Raw genomic sequence first — 25625 nt, 5'->3', positions numbered from 1 at the left:
TGATTCTGGAATGTGAGTGTTTGCTATCACTTCTCGTCTACAGGGAAGGAAAATGTCATGTGGCAAAGTTAAATAATTTCCCTAAAGCCACATGCTGAGTTTGAGGTCAAAAATTGACAGTAATTCTCTCTACAACAGTGCTGGCTTAGGCAGCATCTTATCCATCTTCCCGCAATGATTATCCCAGCACAACTGTTTGTATCCCCACAGAGGTATGTGTGCTGAATGTAATCATTTGATTAAACAAAAAAACCCACAGAAAACCCAAAGGTTTGAAGGAGTAGCTTCGTCAAGGCAACTTGATGGTGACTCAGGCGTTGCTGTCATCGATCTAGATGTGTGCTGCATATATGGTCTGGCTGATTGGAAAGAAGTTGCTGTCATGTCTTGATGCCTGATTCGATTCAGATCAGTGCTACCGTGTGATCTGGTACTGCCCTGAGCTGGTATTAATGAACACGGAGCTGTGGCCTGAGACAGAGCCATGAGCAAACCCCTGATTTCCCATCTCCCAGACTCTGCTTTCTCTTACCTGCGTGTGTCTAATGAACGCAGCAGGGTGAATCCCCTTTCTCAGCTGCTCGATAGTCACACGTGCCTTTACAGGAATACTTAGCTAAACAACCATCTAAACTCTTTTGTTATTCACGCTGGATTTCTAATTAAGTAGCACGAAGTGGGTGTTTATCTGAAACCAGATGACCACCTCCTCTCTCCCTGCAGGCTTCCTGCCCTTGAAATGACAGGTCCGAGCTGCCTGGTCAGTCCTGGCTCGTTCCAGTCCCACGCTGCTAATTTGAGGTTTTAGCCTTCAGCCTCTGCCCATCCCGGTTGCTCGCAGCAAGCCAAAGGCCAGGGCAGCAGCCTTCTGTGGTTTTGTTTTCATTGCTAAAGGTTAGAGGATCCCAGAGACAAAAGCACAGCCAAAAATAACAAGAAGGGGCCAAGCAGGGCTTGCCCTGTGACGGGGAAGCCGAGAGGCTGGCGGGCTGCACGGCTGTTCGTGGTGGCCGATGTGCTGAGGTCAGGGATGCGGATGTGCACTCGGTGAAACGGACAGATCCCACAGTCAGAGATAAGAAGCTGTCAGCAGCTCTCGGAGTTGGACTGAAACAGTCAGGAGCCCCCAGGGAGGCAAATCCTGCCACAGGGTATACGGTGTTAATCACTGTGCTTCCCTCTTACAAGAACAGGCATTAGCACAAGGAGGCGGCAGCTGTAACCTGAATTCCTCCCGAGTTTAAACATGGGGGGGAAAAGTTTTGGCTCAGATCTGTAGCTCGCAGATAACTGTGCACCGGGCTCAAGAGGAGGCAGAGCAGGAGGATTGATGCAGGAGGGCTGATGACCAAGAATAGATGTCTGTCCAACCCAAAATGAGCCCTCGGCCACCCTTTTCAATGAGAATGATGATGTTGAACTTGGAAATGGAAATTACAGATCTGAGATGAAGCAAAACTAAAAATCCTGAGAGGTTCAAGTCAGGGAGACGAGATAAACTCCAGTTGGTGCCTGGAAAGAGCTGTCACATGAAATTGCAAATCCAAGCGTGAGGATTTATGACAGAGTTATCAAAAAAAAAAAAAGAGGTGGTGTTTTATAACCAGAGACTGCAATCCTGCTGCCTGATTCTGAGCAGGGGCAGGAGGGAGGAAAGCAGTAATAGCTGATTTTTGAGCTGCGGTACATTAAATCTACCTAAAGTGCAGTAAAGCATTCGATACAGCATCTCCCAGGAAATTCTTAGGTTGAAGAAGACGTGGAGAAGCACAAAACCTGTAAAATGAATAAGGAATAAATCACAAGTCAGACTGAAGTCTTGTGTTGAGAGGGGGGCTGTTAGCAGTGGTAGCATGTGATGGGAAACCCTCCTGACGTGGACCTGCAGGCCCCAGGAAAAGCTCTGCTCACTTCAGCAGTCAGGTTGCTGGGGCAGCCAGATGTTTCTTTCCTCTCTGCTTCCCCCCTGGCAAATCAACCATATGTGCCCTGTGCTGCTGCTGGGCGCAGAGATGTCTGCCGGGGTTGGAGGCAGTGTCTGAGGGCACTGGAAGAGGTGGGAACCTTTTAAAATTATAATGAAAAAGTAAAATGATGCTCACTTATGAAAACAATAATTGGTAAACCACTTAGCCCCTTGGGCTGTTAAACACTAAGAGCAGAGACAGACGTTTCAGCAACAGCAATCAGCATTTATCAGCTGGGAGTTCATTAGTTGGAAAGACAGGAGAGGAGCAAGACGTGGTGTATTGGGTTTGCGTGGCAAGGTTTTGGTAGCGGAGGGGCTGCAGGGGTGGCTTCTGTGAGAAGCTGCTAGAAGCTTCCCCTATGTCCGATAAAGTTAATGCCAGCGGGTTCCAGGACGGACCCGCCGCTGGCCGAGGCCGAGCCCATCAGCAAGAGTGGTAGCGCCTCTGTGATAACAGATTTAAGAAAGGGAAAAGAAGTTACAGGGGAGTAGCAGTTGCAGCCAGAGAGAGGAGTGAGAATATGTGAGAGAAACAACTCCGCAGACACCAAGGTCAGTGAAGAAGGAGGGGGAGGAGGTGCTCCAGGCGCCGGAGCAGAGATTCCCCTGGAGCCCATGGTGAGGCAGACTATCCCCCTGCAGCCCATGGAGGTCCACAGTGGAGGAGATATCCACCTGCAGCCCGTGGAGGACCCCACACCGGAGCAGGGGGATGCCCAAAGGACATTGTGACCCCATGGGAAGCCCGCGCTGGAGCAGGCTCCTGGCAGGACCTGTGGCCCCGTGGAGAGAGGAGCCCAGGCTGGAGCAGGTTTGCTGGCAGGGCTTGTGACCCCGCGGGGGACCCACGCTGGAGCAGTCTGTTCCTGAAGGACTGCACCCCGTGGAAGGGACCCACGCTGGAGCAGTTCGTGAAGAACTGCAGCCCGTGGGAAGGACTCACGTTGGAGAAGTTTGTGGAGGACTGTCTCCTGTGGGAGGGACCCCACGCTGGAGCAGGGGAAGAGTGTGAGGAGTCCTCCCCCTGAGGAGGAAGGAGCGGCAGAAACAACGTGTGATGAACTGACCCAAACCCCCATTCCCCGTCCCCCTGTGCCGCTTGGGGCGGGGAGGAGATAGAGAAAATCGGGAGTGAAGTTAAGCCCGGGAAGAAGAGAGGGGTGGGGGGAAGGTGTTTTAAGATTTGCTTTTATCTCTCATTATCCTGCTCTGATTTGACTAGTAATAAATTAAGCTAATTTTTCCCCAAGTCGAGTCTGTTTTGCCCGTGACAATAACTGGTGAGTGATCTCCCTGTCCTTATCTTGACCAACAAGACTTTTGTTTTATTTTCTCTCCCCTGTCCAGTTGAGGAGGGGAGTGATAGAGCAGCTTTGGTGGGCACCTGGCATCCAGCTGGGGTCAACCCACCACACGTGGGTTCGGTGTGAGCTCCCTGTTTAACATGGCGCAAAAAAAGGCAAATGCGATTCTCAGAGGGACCAGGTGAGATGTTTCCCTGGCAGGAGTTACTGTTGTTGTGGGGTGGGGGTGAGGCTTCCTCTGGAAACCTGCATGGATTTTCAGTCTTTCGTGTCCAAGTCTACATAGAAAGTCGAGCTGCAGAAAGACTAAGTGGGTCAGGGCGCAGGGAGGTGACTGGGGTGGTGCTGGGCAGACCCAGTACCACATCCAGTTTTGCAGGTCAAGCTGACAGAACAAGATGTTTTCGGAGATGGTGCTTTCTTTCAGACTCAATGCAGGTTTCAGGAGAAGGGTTAAACAAGCCAGAAGTTGGCCGTTTTGCTGGTTGCCTTAAAATATTTGGAGAGAGTTCATCTGGATAAAAATCAGCCCCAAATGTTAGTTTTGATTGACTCAGTTCCTGGAGGGTTTTGCGGCAGTAGAAGATGCAGATACATCAGTGTGATGCTTTCTAAATGTCCCAGTTTGCCGCTGGGCCTCTTTCTCTCCTCTCCTCCTGATTTTTCCTGCTGTGTGAGAAGCGCTGTTGGTCTAGAAGGCAATGGAGATATTTCTACTGCCTCCTGCCCTGGGTTATTCCTCTATGCAAAGGCCCCTTCCCACATCTCGAGCTACCGTAGCCCTGTGGTCAGTGCACTTGGATCCTCTTCCCACCGGTGCCGTGCATGGTAGCCTTGCTCATACCTGTTTTTTTTCCTCTGTGCTTTATTTTCCAGACTGGGGTGACAGTCAGTGCCTTTGTAAAGCAAATTGAAATGTACTGTGCTAAGTTTTGTATAAGAGCGTGTGCGTGTGTACGAATCTGGGCTGCTGAGGTTGCAGCCGGGATTGTCAGCAGACCCAAGAAACCAGACCTATCTCTAGGTCCAGGTTTCATTCCCGTCAGAAAAACATAGTTAATTAAAGCCTTCTCCTGAAAGGAATTTCTTAGCCACACTGGAGGGATAACAAAGTGAAAGCCATGTCCTTAATCCTGCCCTTTCATCTCCTGGAAATTCCTTCCTCTCCTGTCTCTTTCTCTGTGTCCTGATTGTTAAAAGAAATGAGAAATAATTTCCACTTGGAAAAAACCCAAGGCAACAAAACTCCAGCCCAGCTGATCGCTGCAGAAGCCAAGGAGATGGGAGCTGAAAGGAGGGAGCTGTTAATGAAGCATCAGCGGCGAGCCAGGGGCAGGAGCTGGAGCCTGTCCAGATGGCACCGCTAATTCCCTGCATCCAGTTTACACACGTGTCCTCTCGGGGAAGAGCCTGGCTGAGTGGACGTCCTCCGTGGCACTGGTCAGCCACAGCCTCGCCCACAGCCCTGGGAGAGGATTTGCCCAGGTTATTCCAGGCCTCCAAACTGGCTCATGCGGATTCCCTCCGTGGATGGGGAGTGACATCTTCCCTGCTGACTGTCGAGGGGAAATGGAGCCCTAGACTTTGGTTTTCGGCATTGCATTCCTGCAGGGATGCATCAGTGCTCCAGTTGCTGCTCTGCCTCCAGCCATCCCTGCCAGCACGGCAGGGAAGGGCTGGAAGGAAGGAGTGGAGGGTGCAGAGAGGCAGGGAGCAATGGGAATGGAGGGAGCAATGGGAATGGAGGGAGCAATGGGAATGGGGAGCAGGGCTGGCAGTTTGGGGAGCAGGAGTGCATCGGCACAGCCCCAATGGCACAGCATGCTGTGGCCGGGCCGGCAGTGCCCCGTCTGCAGCCCGAGCGCCTGCAGCTTCCCTTCATCCCCAGTCAACCCGGATATTCGTGTTTCCTGGCCTGGCAGATAAGGCGGCCTCGCCATTAATCAGGAGGCCTGGGGAATGGGATCAACACGAGGCAGGCGTGCTGCGGAGTTAATCTCCTTTACTCCCTGATGATGGATGGAGCTCATTGCAGGCATTAATCAAGTCTGTGTGCGTGCACCAGGCAAAATGGATTAGACACTGTGCTGTTGGCAGAGGTGCTCCCCCAGTCCCTGGGCAATCCTGGAGGATGCCCGACGTGGTGGTGGTGCCAGCTGGGGCTGCAGTGCAGTGGTGTGGCATAGGTGACAGAGGGATTATGGCTGCCAGATCCCGGGGAGAGGTTAGGTGTGTCCCCACTTCTGCTCTGCAGGCACTGGCTGTGCCTCTCTCGGGGGACTGGGCTGGGAGGTGGGTCCTGGCCATGGCCTGTGCTCAACCGTGGAGCCACTTTCCCAAATAACCTGCAGAAGCTGCTGTGATGGTTCCAGGTGCATCTGAACATCTCCAGTTCTGCAGCCCCCCGGTCTGCTTGTTACCCAGAGGAGAGCTGGCTGCCTGTGTGGTGAAGCTCAGATGGGAACAGAGCTGGAGCATCGGGCAGCAGAAACCACCTGTGAGCACCTGGAGGCGCTGGGAAAGGGTTGTCCTGGATGAGCCGGAATAGGACCCACTGTCAGATCCCAGCCCTGGTCACGGCTCTGCAGAATCCCATGTAAAAGGCTCTTTTCTTTTGGTGTGAGATCAGTGCAGGGCAGAGATGAGGGAGATCATGCCCCAGCTCTGAACTTTGCTGTGGGCTACTCTGGACATCGTGGACTTGAGGAGCGGTGTCTCAGAGGCCAAGCAAGACTGTCGCAGATAGCATGCAAAAAATGCTCTTCATCTGCTTTGGACTGGTGATGGGGGTGCTGGCCAGTGAAAATAACCCCAAGTCCTTGTCCTCCGAAGGGAGAAGCTCAGGCCTGAGAAAGCAGAGGGAAATGCCCGATTCACGGACTGTGCTGTAGCACAAGTGTCACACCACAGGGAGCAGGGTATGGATTTCCATCTTAGCTGTCCCACAGCACCTGCTTCTCCCTTAGAAACGAGCAGCTCGGAGTATTCCCAGCGGGGAGCCCTGAGCCCTGATCTCTATTGAAGCGATGCCGGTGGCCCACACGCTCCCTGCCGCGCAGCAGCTGGAGGTTGCAATATTCACTGACAGCCAACGAGTTGTGGTTTTCTGATGATTAATGACACCTCCCTCCTCACGGGAGCCATTCAGCCTCCACGCTGCTGGATGGTAACGGACTCAGGGTGAAAACTGGGCGTTTCCAGAGAATAACGCCCAGCACAGGGACTGCAGTGCTGGGGTTGTGGGTCAGTCTATTCCCCCCAGGTTGATCCTGGAAGGGGACCCAGTTTCTGCAGGTAAATGTGACTGACGTTCATTTCCAGGTGCAAGTGGATGGGCAGAACCCAAGAGGTTTGTTAACAGACATTTTCTTTTTCCCTCCTCTGCCTTAAGTGCAAAGCCCAACTGACATCAAAGCAACAGAAAGCCTAATCCCGTTTTGAATCAGTGCAAGCACACGCAGCGAATGTTAAACAGGGAATCCGGCAGCAAAAAAAGGGAGGATTATCTTTAATTTCCTGAGTGAGGGACTGAGCAAGGGAGACAGAGAAAAGAAAGGCACAGGACCAGAAAGAGGTGACTGTCAGCACAGGGAGCTCGTGGAGGAGCAGGAAAGTGGGCAGACGGGGAGGATAGTGCGAGCAGCAGCACACGTGTGCCTGGAGAGGTGAGTCTGGCGGGAGCCGAGCGCTGGCACGTGGGAAGGCTGCTCCTGCCGGGAGCCCATGCCGGCACCTGCCCAAGTTCCCACACGGATGCCGGGGAAGGAATTGTGCGTAGGGTTTGCCGTGCCAGGGCAAAGGCTGGTGCAGGCTGTAACTCCCAGCTCGCACGTGTTCGAGCTGAGGCTGCAGAGTTGCTTTTTGAGGGAGCTTGGAGCTGGACTCCAGCAGAATAATGTAACCAAGGGCTGGTTACCTGAGGTCGCATGTGTGCAGGGGATTTCTTTGCTGTAAAAGACAGTAGCTGAGCAGAGCTTCCTAAATCACCTCCAAAGCCCTGTTACTTGCTCTAAGTGCAGTTTATGTTGCTGTCTGCCACCAGCTGGTACCACCAGCTCTGCTAAGGGCAGTCACTGCTGCTTTTCATGCTATGGCTGATGTTCAGCTTCATGGGGCACATGCACGTGGAGCTGTGTCCAGGTTCTGGCCTGGGGCTGGAACGTGTCCTGGCCTTGAAGCCCTCCCAGCAGCGGTGGCTGGCCAGAGGCTGCAGGCAGCGGCTGTGCTGCATGTGATGTAGGGGCAGGAGGCATCTGAGGCCAAACCGGCCTGAACACTTCTCTGCCAGAGCCTGGTCCCTGGGAGTATAGCATCCTCCTCCTCCTTGTGGGCAGCGCATCTCCTTCTTGATCAAACCCCCTGATTTTTCTCTTTGGACTTCTTCCAGTAGCAGCTATTGCCAGGAGGGTTTATAAAAGGCGACTGAGTAAATGCATACGTAAGCACCTTGTGTGTCCGGATCCCCTCTCCTTCTCTAGCTTTGCCCTTGACATTGCAGCCAGCGAGGCGGAGTACTGAGCCAGGTAGGAAATGCCTGTCCTGGACGTAACGTGGGAGGGGATGGATGCCTGCGCAGGAAAGGGTCCCTGGGGACGGGATGTGACTGCTGAGTGCCAGCAATGAAACTGAGACTTGCTGGGCTGCTTACGGACAGGACCAAAGCCCAGCAGTGGGGCACCCGTTGCCTTTCGGTGCTCAGCAAGCCAGGTGCTGTGGGAATGAACGTCAGGAGCTGCAGGAAGGGCTCCTGGGGTGGCTTTAAATCTGGGCAATAACCTGCTTTCTGCTGTGGCCTGATTGAGTGCAAGAGAGGCTCTTCCTCACCCTGCTTCGTCCTCAGCCTGCACCTTCCTCCCTGCAGGACAGATACTGTGGTGCAATGTGGGGTGCCACGGCCTCTGCCGCGGTGGTGTGGCCCTTGTGGGTGTGCAGCTACCAGCCTCCAGCCCCACACTGACCCTGAACTAGGAGCATCTGGGCAGCGGTGTCTGCACACCCGCCCAGGGAAAGCAACCCTATCTGCCTATGGAAATCCTCCTCTGCCTGCAGGGCTGCCTTCACTCCCATGTTAGTCTGAGCCTTCCCCTGCCCCGGGTGTGAGAGGCAGCCTTGGGGTTGCAGCAGCGAGTCTTTGGGTCGAGCTGGCAATGTTCCCTGCGGTTTTAAACAGCAGCGAAAGGAGGAGCCTGAGCCACAGCTGAGAGGGGAGAAGTATATCTCCATCCAGCTGGTTCCTAACATACTTAAAATATTTTGGATGTCTGGTATGGGCCTTTGCAGACCTCCTACCCGCTCAGTGGGGATGGATGGCCGTGACTTTCCAAGTTTGGCTTTCATGGGTGAGACTTGGGAGTGGGAGTCTTGCACTCTCGGATCTTGGAGCCGTGTCTGTCGTGGCCTCACCTGGAGCCAGCGCTGGCAGCGGAGCTGCTTTGGATGCTGCTGTGTGCGTTACTCCTGCCAGTGGGGCTGCTTCCCTCCCTGGAAGCAAATGCATCACTTTGAGGTTGTTTTTTTTTTTTTTTTCACCCCATCCTCAAAATAATCTCAGAGTGGAGAGGAGGGGTTTGCACAGCTGCTGGGGCTGCGAGACAAGCCAGGATGAGCTGAGGCCATCAATCAGCCATCCAAGACATGGGCTGGGGAGAGCTGGCAAAGCGTTGCACAGCGACATTTTGAGTCAAAACCACATCGCCTGTAGGAGCAACTAATCTGCCTCTCCCCCTCAGCCCCTAACCCAAAAAAGCTGCTTTGAAATGTTGCGTTGAATTAAGAAAAGCCTCCTTCCCAATGCTTTGCAAGGAGGCGATCGTTGTAGCAGGGGCCTCTAGATGGCAACATTGCCCTGAAATGCTGCAAGGAGTAGGGGCCCTGCCGGCCCCGAGCAGCCCGGCCCGGATGGGAGCCCCCAGGCCCTGCACCCAAAGTGGGGAACACGAATCGGTGGTGCCTTGAGCACCTTTCTGCAGGGGCTGAGGACAGGGCCAGCCACCCAAAGGTGCCTGCACCCCAAAAACCCCCTAGACTGCAAACATCTTGCCCCGGCAGAGATGTTAGCAAAATGTTAAGGGAGTTTCTCTGCAGTGGAAACTCAATCGATGCTCTCGGCACCTGCTCTGCAGATACAGGGGAACAAATGTCATGGTGGGTCGGTCGGCTCTGCAAGGTGGACATGGCTGGAGCCGCTGGCAGGTCTTCGTGCTGGGATCACCCACCAGCTGTTCAGCCTCTGGGAGTCGATGTAAAGCTGTGAGATACATGATGGGAAATGGGGGCCGCTGCCTGCTCATCCCTGCTCTGCTGCCTGCGGGCAGGGCCATAAAGCAAAGGCGTTGGACTTCGTTGCGGAGTTGGGAGTGCTGATATGTGGTTTAATGTTCAAAGGCTGCGCTAGAAACTGTGGATTTCTAGTAAATTAGGGTAAACCTTCCAGTGGCACCCTCCATTCCAAAGGCTTGTGTGACACCAGAGATTAAAGCTTAAATTACCCAGCTTTAACCACACGAGTGTAACTGAAGCGGCATAACATTTGCATGGGAATATCGGTGTGGCATGCCCTTACTGCGGTGTAACGGTGTGCTGCTGGAGGTCATTGGGGTGGAAATGTCCTACCTCTGCCTGAAACAGGACTCACATTTTGTACAAAGCAGGGCCTGGGCTCCTCTTTTGCAAAGTGGGTTTAGTCTGTGCTCAGGGAGCTGCAAAGCTTAATTAAGATCCTTAAAAGGACAAAAGGTGCTACATAAATTCAGGGGATTATTATAAATGTCACTGCGCTTTACAAGCTCTGGCAAAACTCACAGGAGGAATAACAAGACCTTTCACTTCACAGCCCTTCCTAGCAGGGCTACTTACAGCTTCATGCTTCAACATAGCAGCCGTAAAATGTTGACATTTATAATTAGATGTGCATAATAATCTCTTTATTCTTGAACTGAAAAGACAGGGTGTGTCTTGAAACGTCAATTCCTCCTCCTCGCTGAGGATCCCCCTTATTGGGATTGCTCATGAAACCGTCAGTTGGCGAAATGTCTTGGGGCCTGGTTCGAAGAGGTACTGGATCTTTGCAGCTCCCCCAGGGAGCTGTGGGCTGGGCACTTAGTGAATGAAATCAAAACCTCTGTGTGTTTTTAATCTGATTAGTTGATGATAATCCAGTGGTATCATGCAGCAAAAGCTGTCCAGCTTTATTAGGCAATCTCTTGTTTTAAGAGAACTGTGCTCAGGGGAGCACTCGGCTCTGGTGTTTCTCTTGATGACTGGCAGAAATGGGTGATTTTTGGTGGTTTTAGTGCTTTGAGAGAGTAGGATTAATTTGGAGTTTGGACAGCTGGGGACCGGTGAATTTTGATCTCGTGGGTGCCATCAGCAGCTTTGTGCAGCCCCCTCTGCCAGGGTGGTTGGTGGTGGAGGGGGCAAAGGGCTAACCGGGTCGGACTGGGGCTGAAGGTGGGGGATCACCCCCCGGGGCCGGTCCCGGACCACCGGGCCGGTTCCGGGTCGAGGACGGGGGATCGCCCCCCGCCCCCGGGGCCGGTCCCGTACCATATCGGTCCCGCCCCCCCCGGAGCCGGTCCCGGACCGCTTTGGCTCTCCGGCCGGGCCGCGTTCAAAGCGAGCCGCTTCGCCCGGGAGCCGCAGGGGCATCCCGCGGGGCGGGAGCGGTGCCGGTGCGGCGGAGCTGCCGCGGCCCTGCCCCTGCCCAAATCTGCCGGCGCATCACGGTGAGTGACAGCAGCCCCGGCCCTGCCCAGCCCGCACAACCCGCCGGGCTTTTCCAATCAGGCCGGGCCGGGGAGGGATTTCCTGCCGGGACGGGGCCAGCCCGAGCGGGACTTTGCCGAGCGCCGCGCCGCCCTGCGAGCCGGGCAGCCGGGACCGCGCCGCTCGCTCCGGTCCGGTCCCGGTCCCGGTCCCGGTCCCGGTCCCGCTCCGCTCGGCAAGTTGTGGCTCGGCTCGGCTCGGCTCTGTACTTCTCGGTGTGGCTCGGTCCGGAGCGGTACCGCACGGCGCGGTCCGGTCCGGTCCGGTCCGGTGCGGCTCGGTTCGCCCCGGTGCGGCGCGGCTGGGCGGGCTGGGAGCGTCGCCAGGTGAGTGGGGCCGCCGGCTGCGGAGCCCGCCCGGCTCGGGCCGCTCGCAGAAGCAGCGGAGCAACTCGTCTCGGTGGGGGTAGAAATCCCCCCCCCGAGCCCTCCCCGAAAGAGGGAGCGGCCCAGCCCGGGTCTCGGGGCGGGGGGAGACGTGAGACGCGACCGGTGCCCCCATCGCTGCCTGCCCGCCCGGCCCTGCGCCGGCGGCGGGCAGCGCGGGGCTTCCCGGGGGCCTCCCGGGGGAGATGGGTTTCCCCTGCCCGCCCCTTCGGGACCTGGTTGTGGTGCCTACTGCTCTTTCGCATCTTTCCTTCTCCGCTTACGTAATTGGTTTGTTTTTGTTTTTTGTTTTTTTTCTTCCTCTCCCTCCTTTTTCCCGGCGCTGCCGTTGGCTGCGGGAATGTTTGGGATACTTTGGTTCTCCAGGTGGATTCCTGGGCTGGAGGCTCAGCTCTGCTCGGGTGGGAGGGATGTTTGCTGTTGCTTTTCCAGCTTTGTGCGTTTCTCGAATTTTACCTTCGCTGCTACTCCTCTCTCGAGAGGCTGAAGAGGTGGAGATGGGTATTCGGAGCTCTCGGTACCTCTGAGTTACTCACTGAGCCTCGCGTGCTCTGGGAGAGGTAGGCAGCAGCACAGGGCTGTTTTCCAAGTGAGGCCATGCAGACTTTTTTAATAAATGAGTAAATAGCCTCAGCGCCCTCACACTTACTTTTTGTGAGCGCTTTTGAAGAGCGGCACAAAGTTGGATGCAGTGCACAGGGTTAAATTAAATAGTTTTGAAGACGGTGCAATGCAGGAGGTTTCTTCCAGAGGGAATTTGTTTGCGGCAAGAGGTTAGTCTGAGTCAAGTGGCTGAAACTTTGTTGTAATGTAGATAAGCTGGTGTGGGTGCCCCAGGACGTGGGGAGGTGACAGACAGCTGACCTCGGTGGGTACTGGCCTCAGTGCCTGGTACCAAGCCCCCAAGCAGCCCCGGTGCCGAGGGGCTCATCAGCTGAACGAACTGTGGGCCTCAGGGGAGCGAGGACGGGGGGAGAACCCCTGCAGCCTGGTGTGGGAATCTCAGCATCCCCTTGTCCCAGAAGCTAAGCCGGCACCGGAGCATTGCCTCACCGGCTGCCCTGAATACTGCTGCACCCTGGGGAGGGCTGGAGCACGGGGAGCCCATGGAGGGGTCCGTGCTCTTGGGCAGTTGCAGCTTCCAGCTTTACCGTGGGTGGGCTGAGCGATGCTGTGCCATGGGATGCGCCTTCTGGTTTTGCCCTCCCCCTCAACCCAGGCAGGACCTCTCTTCCCGTTGTTGCCTTCTCTCCCCTGTGGTTTCTATCCTTAAAAGAGTGACCTCGATCGCTCAGAGGAAGCGACACCCGCTATTATGTAAACGGCTGAGGGCGAGCGCTCTGGGAAGGGAGACGGCACGCCTGAGCCGTGGCTGGGGGAACTGGAGCCAGTTCCGATCCGGCCCGGATCGGCACAGGGGGAGTTGTGGGGTGATCCGGCGACGGCCTTGCAGCTGGCACGGCACGTGCTCCCTGCCCTCCTGCGTGCACCCTCCTCCCCGGGTGTTGGAGCAGCCTGCCAGATGCGTGGCGCTGAACCAGGAGGGATTTTCTTGCCATGCAGTTTGGGCAGCCCGGATGCAATGGGAGAGCACGGGCTGGAGGTGTGAACCACTGCTGTGGGACTCCGTGCCCTCTCCAGGGTACCCTAGCTGGCCAGGACGTGGGCTTGATCCTGTTCTCCTGAGCATGGTTGTGCTGCTGAATTACACCCAGGTCCTCACTTGGGCCAGAGAGAGCTTGTGTACTGGTTAAAGAGTGTCTTGGGTCTCAGGGCACTGAGCTTCACGGGTAATTCGGAGGGTGAGGGTTTACCCCTGCACGGGAGGGGAAGAGTGCTGGGCAGGCTGACCCACTCCCATGGGCTGCAGAGGAGTTTGGCTAAACCTCCCCAGCTCCGTCCCTTGGGTGCTGCCACCGGGAAAGGAGAGGAGGAGACGCCGTGGTGCCCCAAGCCCCGTGTGCTGCCTTTAGGGAGGGGATGGCGTGTGCGGCCCCAGGGGGACGGGGAAGGAGCTGTGCCCCTGTCCCACTCCTCGGCCACCGCCTGACAGCACCCTCGGGAGGTTTCCTCCACAGGTTCTTCCCTCTCCGTTTAACACGAGGACGAGCCAAGTCCCGCCAGGACTAAATATAGTCAAAGTATTTGTTCTTCGGCGCAGATACAAAGGCTGTCGCGATGGAGCCGGGAGGTAAATGGCCTTCGAGGGCTGACTCTGCTCTTCCCCTCCGCAGGTCCCAGGCTGCCGTGCCGGGGCTCGGCCGTGTGCAGGGCTCCCCAGTGTGGCTACAGCGCTGTCGCCAAGAGGAATGCCGAAACGAAGGGGCTAATGAGCACCAGAGAGGGAGGATCTATAACTTCCAGATGGTGAAGAGCCCGTAATCCCTTTGGGAAGAATTAGGGACTCATCGGCGCAGCAGAGCCTGGCAAGGGGAGCAAAGCACGACACCTCCGGCTCTGGGAGTGCTGCGAGAGGCCGAGGGCATCCCGATGCCGACTGTGCCGGCTGCCCTGCCCCGAGCTGCCTGGCTTTGTCTTGCAGAGCCCTGGTGCTGCCGGGAGCCCGTCCCTGAGTGCTGAACTATTTCTCATTTTAATTGATCGCATGTTCTCCAACCAAACCCCATCTGGGTCCTGCTCCTCCCGACACAGAAAGAGACTTCTGCCCTCAACAGAAAGACTTCTTGCTTCTGGTTTTTATGTCCCGTGGGATTGTAAAGCATCTTTCTTGGTGGATTTCATCTCCCATCAAAGCGTGTTTTGAGGAATTAGGGGCTTATTCCCATGGCTTTGTAAACCGCTGGGATCTAAGAGTCTCTGCCTTCCACGCCGCTGCCGCTCCCACCTGTCTGCAATGGGGCGAGAGCAGGAGCTGATCCAGGCCGTGAAGAACGGGGACGTACCCGGCGTGCAGAAACTGGTGGCCAAGATCAAGGCGTCCAAGAGCAGTGAGTACCCGGGTGCAGAGCTGCGGGCTCCTTCTCCCTGGCCGGGCACTGCTGCCTGTCCCGGGGTGTGAGTCCCAGCAGCGGGCACGGCGCTGTCCAAGCCAGGGTGCAAGTGCTGGCTCTGAACCCTGGCGCACAAGTTACACCATGGCCGGAGGCAGGAGTGCAAGTGCAGCCCATGCGGATGAATGACCGGGCTGTAAGCGATCCTCCCGGCAGGGCTGGGGTTCCGCAAGAGCTTGGAGCCAGGGGCCCTGAAGTGTGGGCTGCTGAGCGGGGACAGGCAGAGGGAAATGGCAGCGGCAGAGGGAAGTGAAGCCGCTTGGGAGGGGACGCTGCTACAAAGGGTCTTTAGCAATTGCCGCTCACTCCCGGCCGTATTTATCTTGTGAAAAATTATCATCCCAGCCAGTCAACTGGAACCAATCGTCAAGCCTTGAATTTCAGTCTGGTAATGTTTAACCCTTCAGCAGGGCTGTTTTCTTGCATGTGCTCTCGGGAAGGTCAGCAGCGAGCACAGCTCAGAGTGAACGTCGGGCTCGCGGGGGTCCCCAAGGGCACTGGGGTCCTGCAGGCGCCACACAGCGTCTGGAGGAGATGGGGAGGGTGGAAAGGTGGAGGAGCGGATCGTGGCCGATGCCACGGTGCCTTTGTAGAGAGCTGAGCTCCTGGTTGCTTCTCGTGACCTACTAAGAGAAGGAAACTGGGAAAAGTAAATAAAAGGGCTCTTGGTGCGGTGCATGGCTGGGGGAAAGTGCACGGTGCCTGCCTGGGCTGTGGGAGCCGCTCTGGGCTGGGGGCTGTGGGACCCTCTGCCAGGGCTGCACATCATGGGGGGATCTCATGGGTGTGTGTGGGAAAGCTGGAGGGGAAAAAACTGTCCTGGGGAGGGAGGGGAGAAACTTGGGCAGGCGAAGAAGCTTTAAGGCTTCTTAGGAGCAGCTCAGGGCAGAGAGGCTGGTGCTGGGAAATGTGAGTTAGGCTGAGAATTATAAATGTGAGAAGGGGATCAACTCCCCTGGGTCAGCTACTGGAAAGCTTTGACTGGGGCCAAAACTTTGCAAATCCCAACTGCTGGGCCTGCAGGCGGGCTGGGGGCCACCTCCTCCCCAGAACAGGGGGTGCCTGATGCCTGCTCCCTGGGTGAAGGGACTGGGTGCCATTGCCTCCGCTTGCAGCTCAGGGACTGTGCCCGTACGGGGTCCCTGAGCTGGAGCGAGAGAGGGTTGCCTGTGCAGGCGGGTTGAAGGACGCCCCCAAGGCAATAAATAACGTCAGGACGTGAGCGTCCCGCCGGCTGGCACAGCCCCATTCCCCCGAGCTGGTGTCCCGTGGCCGGGCAGTGTGGGCAGGTTGGGGTGCCCGTGGCTCTCCTCCTCCTGCACACCCGGAGGGGTGAAGTTACACTTGTTTTCTCCAGTCCTCTCCAGTAACTCCCTCCTAGTTAAACCCTGTCTGCATTTTCTCTCTGGCTTCTTCCCCTCCCTCCAGCCGTGTGGCACCCACATGAACGTGTGTGTTTAACTCCCCCGCTGCAGCGGCGTCAGCAGCTCCCTCTGCTTATTTTCATTTTATTCCTTTATGGGGGAGGGAGCAGGGCAAAAAGCCCAGACCCCTGCAAGGCCACTGCTGCAAGCCCTCGGTGGGGCTCCCATGCTGGACCCACTGTGGGGGCTTGCCTGGTCCCAAGGGCTTGTCCCCGGCATGGAAGGGATCGCTGCTCCCCATCCCTTACAGTTCCTTCTCTCTCCTCTCGCCGATGCCATGTGAGCCGAGCATTTGCTGCGTTTGCCGCTCATTAAAGCGCCTTTTCCATATGACAAGCTGAGATGCTGATTTTTTTTCCCTTTTTTTTTTTTTTTTTTTTTTTTTTTTTAAATCCCTCTAAGAGTCCTTCTGCTGTCTCAGTGGATTGGGAGCTCGGTCGCTGTGATCAGCCCTCTGGGGCTTCCTGTGCCTAAAAAAGTCACTGCACGTAAGCAAAAATCAAGCGCCAGTCCTGGCAGCGGGAACTTCAGGGACGTGTTGTTTAATATTCACCGTGCGCAGCCCTCCTCCCTGCGCAAGCGCTGCCGTACAAGTGGGTCACAGCACCTATTATTATAAGGCGATGGGGCGGGCAGGGCGAAAGTTTTGGGGGCAGGAGCGGGAGGGGAAGGGCAGGCAAGGGCAGGAGCCTGCTTGCGGGAAGGGGACATCGGGATGATGCCGTGGTCACTTCTGCAGCCAGGGAGGGGGTCTCCTTTGGGAGAGCCGGGCTGCCCCTTGCCGAGCCGGCCGCGTTTTGCTGAGGTTCCCCGGCACAGCAATAGAAACGTCCCGCTTTTTAATTTCCTTCTCTCTCTCCCTCTCCCCTCCCCTCTGCGTCGGAGCGCTGCAGAGTTTAATTGAAATTGTTAAACGACCCGTCACGGCTTTGGCCTTTCTCCCCGGCGATCAATCACGTCCCCGGGCTGGCCGTGCTCACCAACAATGCACCAGTTGGCCAGGCCGGGACGGCTGCCGTGGCGCCAAGGGGCTTGGGGCTCCTGGGGGAGGCAAGAGGCAGAGCCCCCCAAGCCGGGGCTCTCGTCCCTGGGAAGGGGTGATGGCTCCTGGAGCTGGACTGTGCCCAGCAAGGTTTGGGTGTCCCCATCCCTGAATGTGCAGGGCTAAGGGGCGGGTGGTGCTGGCGGGGGGGGTGATGCCCCCATGATAACTGGGGGCTGGAGGAGCCGTGGAAGGCGACGGGAGCTGGACTCACTGTTTGCCTTCCTCGAGGGAGCGGTGAAGGTTTTTGTTTAAACGTGCGCAAAGTGCAAAGAAAGGGCGGCAGCTGAGCAAACTGGCGTTAAACTCTCAAGGACAGGGAGCGAAGCCCTGCCCGGGGTTCAGCCGCTGCCTCAGGGAGGTTTGGCCCACTTCAGCCAGCCGCTTGCCCCATTTCACCAGTGGCTTGCCCCATTTCACCAGCTATGTAGGGGCTTTCCTTGGATACATCAAGGACAGGGGTGGGCACCTGGGACTTGGCTGTGTCTGGGCTGTGACCTAGCAAGTTGTTAAATGCTAGCAAAGCTTGCAGGGGGTCCTGGCTTTATCCCCACATGTGGGTTGGTGCCCCTCATTGCTGCAACCTGGCTGTACAAAGCACAGCAAGGTTTTCCCAAGAGCGGTGCTGGCCCTCGGATGCTGCTGTCATCTGTCTGTCTGTCTGGGCAGGAGAGGGATGATGCTGCTCCGCGTGCTGTGAGACTGCAGCAGGCAGATGTGGGATAACTCGCTCCCTCCCTCCCCCTTAAATTTCCTCCTAATCCCTAGTAGCTATATCAGCTTAAGCCCCAAAGCGTGAGGTTTAATATCTCTCCTGTGATTTGTTAGCCTTTGCCACCAGCGCTCTGTGTCCCCATCCTCTGCAGAAACACCCGCCCTCCCTTCGCATCCTGCCAGGCTTTTTCCTTCTCTCGGCAGCAGCAGGTCCATAGTTGTTTGGGGAAGAAGTTGCTCCTTTTTGTGGTTTGGGGGTTATTTTGCAATGGTGTTGGATGTGCCTTTGTGCCAGCTGGCAAAGCCCAGCATGCCGTGCCCCCTCACCGAGGAGGACCATCCTCCTCTTCGCTGCTGCTCCCGAGGGAGGTTTGTCCCAAGCCCTGGGTGCTCCGGGTGGTCTGGCTGCAGGGAAGAGCCAGGACCGGCGTTGGGCAGGATCCTTAGCGTTTCAGGCTCTGTTACACCCGATGGCTTTCCCTACTGGCAGAGGCACAGGGATGTCTGGGCACCCTGCCCACTCTGGTCCTGCCCCGGGCAGTGCAGGCAGCTGGACCCGGCTCCACCGCCGAGCCCAAGTGTGGCCCTGGCCACATCCCTTGAAGCCCAAGTTTTGAGGACGAGTTCCCAAGCGTCCTCGGCCGTGTCCTCCCCTCCTCTCCCCACGTGCTGTAGGTCTGACGGGCTGGACCGGCTCCGCAGCCGCACGCCGACTTGGAAAGGCCATGGGCACGCCTGCGGAGAGACGCTGAGAAACTCTGCCGAAACGGGCAAAACTCCCTCTTCTGCCGAGACCGAGCCAGGAGCAGGGCGAGGCGCTGTGCCCAGGGGAGCCCGGCTGGCGGCGGCCCTGTGTCGGGGACCCCACCGCCCCGCAGCCTGCTGAAACCTGCTTTTGAACCAGCCCATGGCGGGTGGGAGGGGGAGAAAAGAGACTTCAAAAGCTCTGGCGAGTGCGGCGGCTGCGGGGATGGATGAAGGCAGGGCTGCAGCTGCGCGGCATGGGGGGATCCATCCTTCCTTCCTCCTCCCGTGGCTCCGGGCCTCCCCGGGATGGGGGTCTCCTCTGGTAGCCTGGTGTTTGCTTGGTGGGTTTTCCCATCCGCATCCTGGTTGTCCCAGCTCACGGCGGGGTTTAGCCCCTTTTTTTTCCACCTCTCTCCCTGGGAAGGAAAAGCCCTGCGCGGGCAGTGGCGGCGAAAGGAGCGAACAGGCAGTTGCTCTTCAAAGCCAGCCTCTAACGGGTGTTGTGTTTGGAAAGGGGCCCGGCTGCCGCCGGTGCGCCCGGAGCCAGGGAAAGCGTCACCACGCCGAGCACGGGAGATAAGGCACGAGCAAACAGCATCACACAGGGAGATGGAGGAGGCTGTGCTGGGCATCACCTGGCCCAGCAGGCACGGCCTCCTTGGGGCACCCAGCCCCGTGCCCCTCTGCACCCCATCTCCCCGTGTTCACAGGTCCACATCTCCCCCTCTCCCGGGTCTGTATTTCTGTCCCCAGCCTTTGAAAACCCATTGGCAGGGCAGCCTATGGCTCCTTGCTGTCAGCCTGGGCCGCCTGCAGCTGCCTTTTCCCTGCCTGGGTAAAAGAGTGGGGGGAAAAAAGGGCTAATTCTGGGGAAGGGGATGAGTGTGGGGTCTGTTGGGGCTGCTCTGGGCCATGCTGCCTTCCCTTGGGGATGGCTGGGCAGCATTGGGGTATCCCAGGGACCGGCCGGTCTCTCAGGGGAATGCAGAGGTCCCTCAGGGCCATGGACGGAGCCAGGCTGGTGGCCATCCCCAGTGTCACAGGTGGGAGGCTGAGATTTGGGGCAGGAAGGGGGATTTGCATCCTTTGGGCACTTCCCAGGGACTCAGCCCAGACCAGGGGGCTCAGCTCCCCCTTCCTGCGGGCTGCAGAGGCTGTTTTGGCTGTCTGACCCAGAAACACGGGACGATTCGGATGATGGCAGCTCGGAGGCAGACAGGGAGGGCAGCCTCGAGCCATGGGACAGCGTGTGCCTGGCTGCCAGCGGCACATGGGTGCTGTAACGGGGACAGTGCTCCCCAGGGCTGCGCGCAGGCAGGGGAGGAGGGGACGCGGCAAGGACACTGCCAGTGCGGGCGTCCCGTCCTCCGTCTGGGGCTGAGGATGTGCTGGGGTCACTGGGCTGGTTGCAGGCAGGAGGGAGCTGGTGGGTAAAGACTTACCGGGTGGCAGTGACCCGTGCAAAAAAGCAGTCAGCCCCGCAGGTTTGGGGATGCTGTGTGCACGCCGCCGGCAATCCCCAGCTTTCTACCATGTGAGAGAGGCTCCTCTCTCTCTGCTTTTAGGTGAAAACATCATCGTGCTCTTCCTGCTCCTCATTCCCCCACAGGGCTGCTGGGTCCAAAGATCTTGGCTGAGACCTAGAAGGGGGTTGTAGCATTGTCCCTGTTTAGGACAAGCGGGTCCCTGTGGACCACGACAGCAGCACCAGCATCGCTCCTGCCACTTCTCCATCAGGATCCTGGTGCTTCAAGGTTTCCCCGGGAAGGGGGGAGTGAATTATCAGATCCCAGTGGCGATTGACAGCATCCCCCATGGAAGATGGTTTTCAGCCGGTCGGGAGCGTGCGGTAGCACGCTCTCGGCCGGCTGGAAGCCATCTTCCACGCGGTATCACCCCAGCAAGAGTTAAAAGAGAGGCTGGATGCCGTGCGTGTGTGTGTGCATGCACGCGCCCTGCTTTGTTTTTAAAAGCGCCTCGGCTGGCCTGGCCCCCCGCCAGACCCAGGGCCCGCCGCTGGCAAAAACTCCGGCAAAGGAGTATGAAAGGGGCAGAAACTAAATAACAATAAACCACCTTTTTTTGGCTGCTCTAGCAAGCAAGGGGGTGGGGAGGAGCTGCGAGCACTCTGGCTCCCCCAAATCCCATCCTGGCTTCCCCAAAAAGTCATGCCTGGGATGGAGAGGGAGGGACCTGCTTGAACCTTGGGACTGCAACATCACCCGGGCCTTGCCGAGGTGTCCTGGTGAGTCACAGACCTGTCTGGAGATGCCCAAACTGCTTGGAAATGGCTCTACTGGGATGATCTTTACCCTCCTGGGGAAGGGCTGGATACTCTCGCCCATCCCTCGCTCCTGCGGGATGCCCGAGGCTGCAGCAGCCTGCGCCTGGGGTAGGTGCGCAGGCACCCCGAGCCGTTTACAACCCCGGGGAGAAAGGCCGGAGCTGCAATCGAGCACAGCTTCGATGGAGAGATAAGGGAGCAGGGAAAACCTGCGCGCGCCGCAGGTATGCGGCTCCCACAGCATCCCAGGCCTGGTGCAACACGTCCGGCTGCGCTTCCGCCAAGCCCTGCCAGCACCGGCGCGCTGCTCCCCTGCCGGGCCCCAGCCAAGGCTGCGCAGAGAGCGCACGGCCCCCAGCACTGCTGCCGTGCCCGGACCCCCGCCCCAGCCTCCCCCGGGTGCCATCCCGGGAGCCGGAGCCTGTATCGGCCACCCCCCCCCCGTGGGCGGCTGTGCCGTGAGGGGTGAAAACTCCCAGGGTTTCATAACACCGCCCTCGGCCGTGGGCACGGCTGGTTGTGTAAGGCGCCCTGTCTGCTAGCGAAGGGAGTCGGCGAGCACGGCGCAGGCGTCGGGTGCCTGGCATGGAGGTGCCCGCGGCAGCGGGGCTGGCTCGGGCTCTCCCACCCGCTTTGCAGGTGCCTTTTGCCCCCTTGGAGCATCGATCCAGCCAGGGTCTGGCTGGCTCTCGGCCCTCACTCCCCCCCTCGAACAGCCCATCTTGGGGCATCGTCTTGTTTCTTTGCCAGGATGGGCATGGCTAAGCCCTGAAGGGGGTTTTCTAGCTGGAGCTGAATTGGGTGCAAACAGCAATAGAGAGTGGATTGGGAGCCCCATGGACCTTCCCCTCCCGTGGGCGTCCTCTCTCCCTGGGCAGGACACCCTGCTCACAGCCTGCGCAGCCCCTCAGGGACCTCCCCGGATGCGTCCCCGCCATGGCGAGGCCGTGTGAGCACCGCTTGCCTCGGTGGCCTCCAAAAGGGGCAGAGTCCTCCCCGGTGGCTAATCATTGCCGACGCGGGTGCACGGTGAGCCCAGCCAGCAGCGTGGGGGCCGGCACAGCCGCAGCAGTGGGGATTGCTCTGAGTTGCAGCCTAGGCTGCTCTGGTTGGCCTGAAGCACCTTGGGTTCAGTTTTGTTGGGCTGACACGGGTGAGAAGGGCTGCGTGAGCCCCCCTGACTTCCCTGAATGAGCACCCGCTAATCCTGCTGGGTTAAAAAGAAGGGAAAAGCTCCTCCTTGCAGGAGAAGAGACTCCTGCACAGACAGAGGAGCTGCCTCTGACCCTGCTCTGTGTCTCCAAACCCCGAGGGCTACTCAAGCCTTGGGGGAGCCCTCAGCTTCCTCCTCAGTGGTGCTGGGGTACAGGCAGCTCCCTGTCTTGGAGCATCTGTCCCACTGGTTATATTTAGCAGCACGTGCTGGGCTGCACATAGATGTCCTGGAGCTGCTTCTCTGTTCCCTCAACCCCAAACCTGGTGTGGACATGGGGGGGGGGTGTCCAGCTCTGAGACCCCAAAGTCATGGCTCTGCTCTGTCCCGCTGCAGCCCGCTCCAAACACGTGCAGCTTCACGAGGCCAAATTCACACCAGGTGTCGGTATCACCCAGGAGTATTGTCCTGGATAAATATCTCCTCCCAGGAGCAGTGCAGGTGGGTGCCTCCACTCAGCCCCACCCCGGGGACAACCCAGGCACTGGGACAGGGACCGGCATGTGGCCATCAGCCCCCTGAGCCCCCATGTGTGGCCGGCCATGTGCTTGCAAAACCAGCACCTCGTCGGCCGGGAAGGGATATGCAGCTTCCAGGGCTGGTTCGCTCTCCCAGCGCTATCCTCGCAGGGTTGGCACAGCTTGGAAAGCCGTTTGCCGGCGGGGCCTGGGGATGAGGCAACCTGCTGTGATTCCCTGGCCAGGGTGGGGGGTACGGGGTGCTGCAGGAGGGGTGGCATGGTGCAAGGAGGGGTGGCATGGTGCAAGAAGGGCTGCCTTTTCCTATGAAAAGGAGCTGAGGGAGGTGGGGGGACCCTTTTTCCCCCTGTGCAACCCCCTCTTTCTCCCCGCCACCCCCCTGGGATGCTGTGAGGCGGCAGGCGGGGGTTTCTGCGCTCGGCTCCCACGTCCTGCCTCCACCGCCAACTCGGGCTTGCCGGGGCCGTTCCCGACACGCACCCGCCGCGCTGGAAAGGCGTAAACAGATCGGGTTGCCGGCAGGGGTCCAGGGAGCGGGCAGGCCTTGGCTTGCGTCCCACCACCGCTCGGTCGGGCCGGGGTGTGGGGAGCACAGAGGCAGGGGGATGGGATGGAGGGGGCTGACCTGGTGGCAGGGTCCCCGCAGGCGCCAGGGTCCCTGTGGGAAGCTGGGCACAACTTTGGTTTGACAAGGGGCCAGGGATGCTGCTCCTGCCTCAGTTTACCTCTGGTGCTAAGGTGGGCCTGTTCTTTAGGGGTTCAGAGGTGTTGGTGTGCTGCCCCCCAACCCCCTTCCCCATCCCCGCGTGGGAAGCTGCCGACCGGAGCTCACCCCGTGGACTTGGGGTCCTCAGATCCAACCCCCCTTTATCCATCGCAGTTGTATTCTGATGCCTTCGACTTTGCTGTAAATCAGCCCTTGTCCCTCCCATGGTACGTGGAGGGACAGGGCTGCTCCGTGTCACCCTTGTCCCCAGCTGGTCCCCGTGCAGCTGCCGGCTGGCTCCGGCACCTAGGCTGGGCAATGGGAGGAACCCGCTGCCCTCCCTGCCGGCCCCGGAGCAGCTGGGACGAGGGGAGGGGGGCAGGAACGCGGTGCCTGGAATAACTCGGCAGCCGCCGAGGCCCCCACGGGGATGGCGAGACAGGCGTGGGGTCCTGGTGCGGGTTCCTGCTTCCACCACGGGGACGGGGAGATGCCTCTCCTGAGACATACAGTGTCACCGGCTGCTAAGTGCGTTTATTGGTGATTGCCACTTCCATGTGTGGACACACAGGGTGGTGCAGAGCATCGTGGTGATATAGCTGTCGTGTCCCTCTCCTGTCCCCTGCAGATGGGGTCCCGCTGCAGACCGGGGTCCTGGGGGAATCCTTTGCTGCCGCAGCTGGGTGAAAACATCCTGCTCCAGCCAAGGCACGAGAAAAGCACCACCGGCCAGATGCTCAGCAGGATTTTGGCGACAGCTTCTCCCGCTTCGCAGCATTGCCTGGCAAGCTGGAAACCTGGGCCAGCAGCCGGAGTGTCTGACCTGGCTGGCAAAGAGCCCTCGTACTGGGCACAGGCAAAGCCGCGGTGCCCTCCCCAGCCTTGGCAGGGAAAGGAGAGAGCAGCAGCGGGTTCAGCTCTCTCGGGCTGCTTGTCCCAGGCTGGAGGGAGCTTGGCCCGTGCCCGCTGGGGATGGACCCATCCCTCTCCCCTTCCCGCTGGCGGCAGCGTGGAGCGGCCGGGCAGTTCCTGCTTGCTTTGGTAGGCGACCTTGCGCAGAGGATGGGAGCAGCAAGGAGAGCTGGGTGCCCTCTGCACCCTTGCCATTGCTGGAGAGGGGATTTGGAGAGGGATCCCTCCCACCCCTCATGCCTTGGGAGTGCCAAGCAGCTGCTGCTGGGTGAGATCCTCTTGCTCTTTCCCAATGCAGATGCCATGAATGGCTGCAGCACCATGGCATCTGCAGGAGCAGTCGCCCATCCATACCCGGATGGTAGGGAAAGAAACGGTTTGCTCAAGCTGTTTGGATCCGGGCTGCAATTCAGATGGAGCTGGATAGCCTGTGCATCGTTTGCTGGAAGGCGACTGTAGGAGGCAAAGAGCCTCTTGTTTTGGTTTGGCAATAGAGGGTAGAGGCCGCAGCCCCCCAGGAGTGGAAATCCTTGGTTCAGAGGGAGGAAAACCCAGTCCCCAGGCAGTGTCTGCCCCATCCCCGCACAGACTGGGCTGTGTGCGTCCCAGGGGACCCCGCCGGCACGTCCCTGAGCGGGGCTGGCGGCAGCACCGGCCTGCGGGGTCAGAGTTGAGGAAAGGCATCCGCAAGGTATTTTTAACTGCGTGTGACTCCAAACCCCGGCCGTGCAGCTGCCAGCAGCGGTCTGAGGTTAGTCTTTGGCTGCCGATGGTTGATTGCCCACAGGCTGGTGGCGGGGGGGGGCTTTGGGGAAAATTCGGTTCCTGGTCACTGGGGCCTCGGGAAGGAGTGACAGCACTTGAACTGTCAACCTTCTGGGTGACCTCGAGCGAATGGCTTCACCTCCCAGTGCCTCTCCTCCCATCCTGTGTGTGCCTTGCCTAGATTAGAGCATGCAGGGTGGGGACAGCCGCTCCGTCCGCCCCAGCAGCGCCTGCTCTGGGCGCACGGCAGCTTCCCCGGGGCCAAAGGGGGAGGATGTCGCAGGATTTCCAGCCGCCGCATTGTCATGTGCTTCAAGTACCGGCTCCACCGGCCGGAGCGGCTCCCAGATGCCGGCTGCCACGTGTGGGTACCAGGCTGGCGGTGATGGGGACAGAGTGCTGTAGGGCCATGGCAGCCCCGTACCCCAGCCTCAGTCTTGCCCCGCTGCCCCCGGGAGCTGCATGATTTGCTGCAGCCATCCAAGCTACAGCAGAGGGCTGGATCTTTGTTTTACTTCCTTGAGCTCGCTGGGTTTTGCTGGCCGCTCTTGGCTGCTCTAATTTTTATCTGGGGCTCATTGTTAGAACCATAAAATAGATAGTTATGTGCTCCTCTTGAGCGTCAAAACCCTCCAGGTGTAGGTGGGTTGCTGCGTCCCTGCCCGCCCTCCCTAATTAACTGTTGCTCAGTAAATCCAGACTTACTGACCTGCCCTAATGTTCCTGTGCAAGGAAGATTCAGCTTCTGGCTCCTGCCGCTCGCCTCTCATGTCCCCCCCAAGCCTCTCATGTCCCCCGTGAGCCTGTATTATGTTCACAGGCCTGGGTACGTGATGGAAGATGGTATCCTGGGAAGCAGCATCCCCCCGCGCAGGGCTGCCAAAGTTGTTTTCCTTGCCGGCAGC

The 25625-nt window shown here is 58.4% G+C and overlaps 1 protein-coding gene across 1 annotated transcript in view; it reads left to right on the top strand.

Annotated features, from left to right (window-relative positions):
• Positions 1–25625, top strand: part of CASKIN2 (CASK interacting protein 2) — an 85960-nt gene that overhangs the window by 39753 nt on the left and 20582 nt on the right. The window contains exon 2 of the mRNA XM_050908399.1: positions 13658–14371. Within this exon, the coding sequence (XP_050764356.1) occupies positions 14278–14371 (94 nt within the window). The 5' untranslated portion in view covers positions 13658–14277. The remainder of the gene's footprint in view (positions 1–13657; positions 14372–25625) is intronic.

Source organism: Gymnogyps californianus, chromosome 19 (assembly GCF_018139145.2).
Source record: "Gymnogyps californianus isolate 813 chromosome 19, ASM1813914v2, whole genome shotgun sequence".
NCBI classification, from domain to species: domain Eukaryota; kingdom Metazoa; phylum Chordata; class Aves; order Accipitriformes; family Cathartidae; genus Gymnogyps; species Gymnogyps californianus.
Note: the sequence above shows the minus strand (reverse complement) of the source record. Positions and strands in the feature narration are given on the sequence as shown.